Source organism: Gavialis gangeticus, unplaced genomic scaffold, assembly GCF_001723915.1.
Source record: "Gavialis gangeticus isolate Ggan-Ray unplaced genomic scaffold, GavGan_comp1, whole genome shotgun sequence".
Classification (NCBI taxonomy): domain Eukaryota; kingdom Metazoa; phylum Chordata; order Crocodylia; family Gavialidae; genus Gavialis; species Gavialis gangeticus.
The window spans coordinates 22,704,279-22,709,660 of record NW_017729025.1 but is presented as its reverse complement, the minus strand read 5'-3'; the positions used below and the strand labels follow the sequence as shown (position 1 = coordinate 22,709,660).

At 41.2% G+C, this 5,382-nt stretch overlaps 1 protein-coding gene across 1 annotated transcript in view; it reads left to right on the top strand.

Annotated features, from left to right (window-relative positions):
* The window catches only part of KIF26A (kinesin family member 26A), a 108,111-nt gene that overhangs the window by 9,796 nt on the left and 92,933 nt on the right, over positions 1–5,382 (top strand). The window contains exon 2 of the mRNA XM_019519897.1: positions 4,476–4,642. Coding sequence (XP_019375442.1) covers positions 4,476–4,642 — 167 coding nt within the window. The remainder of the gene's footprint in view (positions 1–4,475; positions 4,643–5,382) is intronic.

Sequence of the window (5,382 nt, the reverse complement as noted above, 5' to 3'; positions counted from 1 at the left end):
GTGTAAAAAAAAAAAAAAAAAAAATCCTCCAACAAACCTGTTCCCACTTCTCTAGAGAATTATACTTTCAGGAGACATCCTCCAGAAGCATGTAGCATGAGACTGCTGAGCTGAGGGAAATACATGGGGGTCATTCTCAAACTAATTTATCTTCCTTTTAACCCTTCAGGACCCCCAGAAGAAATTAGCCCAACATTGTGGAGTGACAAATTGCAATGTGTAGGAGTGTCATGTTTTCTTTGTTCAGTTTTCCTGTTTCAGAGTGAGTGATGTGGACTTGCCAGGTTTCCCAGCATCTGAGCTGGCTTTTCTTGAATCACTATGTGCCTGGGACTGTGCCTTACTTGTGTATCCACCTTTTCTGAAACTTCTTGTCTTTCTGTTTTTTTCTTGTTCCCTTATCCTTTTTCAGCTTCACTCCCCACTTCTGCTGCTTTCTTTGCCTTTTCCAGAATGGTCTAAAGAATGTCTCTGCTGGCAGGACAGTAAATGGTCCGAGACCTTTTCACCCACTAATCGTTCCTTTGTCCTTGCCTTTCCTGTCTTTCCTCCTTTGCTTCTTTCTGTAGTTTTCCTCAGCCATATTGACACCATCCCTTGTGTCCTTCAATCTCACTGCATCTCTCTCTTTGTTTCATATGTGGTTAGAAAACATTCTCTCTAAAAAGCTCTCTGTGCTGGTTACAAGGGCCTATTTTCTCTAGGTGTGCTCCCTGCTGTTTGGATGCTGTACCTGTGCTTGCTTGAAGCACTTACGGTGATCAGTTCTGCCATCCTGCTCCCCACCAGCGGATAGGATGAGTGGGAAGAGGATCATTGATTAGAAGGAGTACTTCATGAGCAGAGCGCTTTTGGCATTTCTCACTAGGTGTTTGCTACCCTTCATCTTTACCAGTGCTTTTAAGGCCTGACGCAATGCCTATTAATTAACCAAGAATTTTTTTCCTGATGACAGCAATCCTCCTCCTCTTCTGTCACCCTGTTCAAATTTGGGTCCAGAGATGGGCACATGCAGTGCAATGAGCACTAGATCTAACTCTTAAAATAACGTGTTCAAAAATACCTAAGTGATATAAGTGCCTGAGTTCAAAAGCTTCAAACGTTTAGGATCCCAAGTCTGACTTGGGATCCTAAACACTTGTTATCTATGTTGTGAAAAATATTATCTATACTGTGTAAAAAGCTATTACTGATTACATGGGCACTGATGCTTTCTTTCTCATAAGTCAATGCACTGACTTGTTAGGAGGAGAGTAGAAAATCACAGTGTTGGGTCAATGATGTGGAGTTAAGATGATGCAAACAATACCTGAAATGAATCTTAAAGTTTGAAAAACCTTGTTTTTCTCAGGTTGTCAATATATATGGCAAAAATGATTTTACCTCTGAGTCCAAGAGTTGTAATTGAGTAATTAAAGACTTAATGAAAAGATATGGATTGTCTTTAAATGAATTAGTGAAATAATGCATCTTGCATGCCTCATTCAATTTTTTCTCTCTCTGAGAATCAATGTGTCCTCCTTGAAATCTCACTTGCCCTTCTTTTGATGTATATCTGCCTTCTAGAGCAAAGAATAGGATTCTTTCACTTACCTGGAGACAGGGCTTTAACTCTTCAAAACTGACCAACTGTCTTAGTCACTGAAAATTTTGGATGTCAGACTGAGATACCTTAGGGAGAGGTCTCTTGTTTGGAATAGATTGAGTTACGCACCATCTAAAATTCAGGGCTATTTAAAATGTCTCAAGTTGAGCATTTGATAGTTGAAGTTTTTGGAGTTGCTAGTTATTTTTGGGATTTAAGACTTGAGGATTCCAGGCAGGGTAAAACCTGGTGTTACCCATTTCCCAGGTTAGCTTCTTGGAGGGTATGATAAATCCATTCTCGTTATATGCATACCAGACACAAAAATGTCCTGTTCAGCAAAAGACCTGTATTAAATGAATAGCTTTTAAGGAAGTTGACCTGCTAGAAAGCTTGAGATGTGGTGCAAAAAAGGTTAGCCAGTCAACAGATTCTACTGAGTCCTCATAAATCTGTTAACTATGGCCATGAAATTCCATGAAGTATCGTGTTAGCTGTGCAGATTTCACTTTTAGCTTTATATTAAGAGGTCATTGCAGACAAAATACAGTAGCTGAGAAACATGTTGCTGCTTCTATAATAACTCTTCTTCTATATTACTTTGTAACTTCAATGTGTGATTCTCCTACTTGCAAAAGACTGCTGCCCAAACCCCAGTTCTGCTGAGGACAATGGAAATGTAGTAGGGACCAGAATGGGCCCTGTAATTTTAATTTGAAACAGTAGAATCATGGAATCATAGAAAATTAGGGTTGGCAGGGACTTCAGGAGGTCATCTAGTTTAACCCCCTGCTCAAAGCAGGACCCGCCCCAACTAGATCATTCCAGGCACTGCTTTGTTGACCGGAGCCTTAAATCCTCCAAGGATGCAGATTCCACCTTTCTGGGTAACCTGTTCCGGTGCTTTTCCATCCTCCTTGTGAGAGATTTTTTTCATAATATCCAACCTAAACTTCCCTTGCTGCAACTTGAGACCATTGCTGCTTGTTCTGTCATCTGCCACCACTGAGAACAGTAGCCCCAGTAGAAGCTCTTAATGGAGTTTCTGAATTCTCTTCCTGTGAGATTCTATGTCTTAGCCTCAAGTTTCGTAAACCAGGTTTATATAAATGTGAACAGTGAACTATTCTGGAAAGAGCATCAACTATATGCTATTTAGGAAGAAATTTTACCGCATGGTCACGTTGGTATGGACTGAGGGGGTGGAGGTGAAGGGGGAGTGGGGGTTGCCTTCCTCTATAGCGGGAGGTGGGAGGCATGGCCCGCTACCCTTGTAGAAGCAGGCCAATGACTTCCATGGTTCCCCTGCTTTACCTGTGGCAGGTTAGGGTGTTATGTCTGTGTCACGTCAAGGTTGATAATAGTCTTGTGTAGAGATTTGTATGGGATAGTTTGGATAGGGATGATCCTGCTTCAAGCAGGGGGCTGGCTTAGATGACCTCTGGAGGTCTCTTCCAGCCCTACTTCTCTGTCTTTATGATATTATAAGAAACAAAACAAACAACTCTCTTTGCAGACCAGACCCTTTGGAAGTGCTGAGCCCATTTTTTCCCCTGTTGATTGTGGTGGTATTTGGGAACATGTCACCAAGGGCTTCATCCAGAAATGGGCCCTTACATGAAGTGTTTCAGAAGGGCCTGAAGGAAAGGACGTTCTTTGCTTGATGTCTGAACAATTTTATATTTCCTTCTGTCTTGAGAGAAACACATTTTGAATTTTGTAAGGTACAAGAATGATAACGATGTGCATGTAAGTGTGAAGATACTATTACCATGTTAGTGTAACAGTAGTTATAAAACATGATCTACAGCAGATCAGAATTTAAAGTTTGGTGGCATCCCAGGGAGTATTTAATTGTAGTTGTGTTTCATTACAAGGCTGTCTTCCTTTTTTGGAATTTATTTTAGCTAATTAGTTGGAAATGTCAGAGTAGTATTTCAGATGACAGAAACATCATATATTATCATACATGAAGCAGTTAACTCTTTTGACAAATATTTATTGTGGTGTCATCTTTAATTAAGTCTCTTGTACTCTTGGACAGACAGCAGGCTTTCCTGTAAAAGGACATCTTCCCTCCTCTATGGATGTGCATTTACGCATACTGTCACTGAGCCTGTACAGGCTTAATGGAAGTTGGCACTGAAAGAGTTAATGGGCCTAAACATCAGGATAATGACACTATTCTACAGAAGAGACTTCACAGAAATTTTGGCCAAAGACCGACAAAAATGTCAAGCCAGGAACTCCTCTGAACACTACTGATTTTTGGATAGTACGCTGAAAAGGATGTATCCCCAGATACTTGTTCTTTGCCCAGATACCATTTACAGAAGAAAGAAATGTAACGTTCTTGTCCCACTAAAACCATCAATATGGGAAAAACCAGAGAACATGCGCTTGCATAAAAGTCTCTCTCTCTTTTTTATCAATGTTTTTACTCGGTTCTTGTGGTCACTCATGTGAAACATGTTACAAATGTGACTGTTTGGTTGGTTCCTTTTAAACAGATAGGTCTCATAGATGATGCGCCTCTGAGAAATAATTTCTGACAGTTATAACTGAACCAGATAAACAGTTCTGCCAGCTACAGAATAACACTGTAAAACAAAAGGGTTCTGCTTATCGTTTTCCATTTCTTCATGCTTGTCAAAGTGTTTAAATGTGCATTACCCATAACAAAGGGTCTCCGTATTACTTTGCTTGTCTGCTGTAGTCATGGATTTAACCTTCTCCACCGCAGGGCCCTCTATGCCATGGTTGTCCACCTCCATTACTTCGCCTTTATATTTTAAGTATGGCTTACAAAGGCGTGCTTGAGATGCGCCACTTGAAAAGTTAGGCTGGCGCAGTTACTTAATACGTCTATGTCTGTTTTACTTTCTTTCAGGCAGAAACAGCACCGGAGAGCGGCAGGGATGGTCCTAATGTCCAAGACACCTCAGGGCAGAACAACTCCGACCCAGCTGGAGCAGGCAGCTCTTTGACCTCACAGAGTTTGGTTGCTCCTGCTGGGGTCTCTGCAGGTACTTCAGCTGCAGCGTCATTCTTCATAAGGTAGTTTTTGCCTTTATGATTATGCAGTTGGTAATGCATGTTAATAGTTGCATGCTAAAGTGGTTTTGACCATGCACCCTACAGAATGGTTCCACATGGGATGCTGGTGGCTGAAAAGTGAAATTAAATGGCCTCTCTGAACTCTGGCCTTGTACGTAGCTGAGAAGTGAGGCATCTCAGTGGAGTAATATTTTGCTCTCAGGGGGGCTTCAAATCTTAATTGGATAACTGCAGAGAATGTGTATATTGATCTCAATCCAGTCCCTAGTGGATATTTCTACTTATAACAGTATGCTGCTTGGTAGGCTTCCTTGGCGCAGAGGCTGAAATAGCAGTAGTTTTGCCTATCTGAATTAAGCTGTGCATCCTCTAGCCATATAGTATTTACTTCATTCATCAGCGTTTGTGCGTATGAGTGAGATACGCATGTAATCCTCCTGCTAGGCGCTGGATGGCGGTACAAGGGCCACATTCAAATGTAGGGGTTAAACACTAACTTTTCAAATTTAGCTCAAGCCACTGTTCAGAAATATGAACAAAGTTCCTCACCTGCAAACAAATGTTCAATTAAAACAGGGTTTATTACAAGGGAAAAGGGGAGCAAACACACACCTTAATGAAAAAAACCCAACTACTAAAACTTAACTATAACTTAAAACAGATCACAGTCACCGGCAAAGCAACTTGGGGAGCTACCACCTAGCTCAGTCAGTTGGGAAGGGAGACCCGCTTAAGGTTGA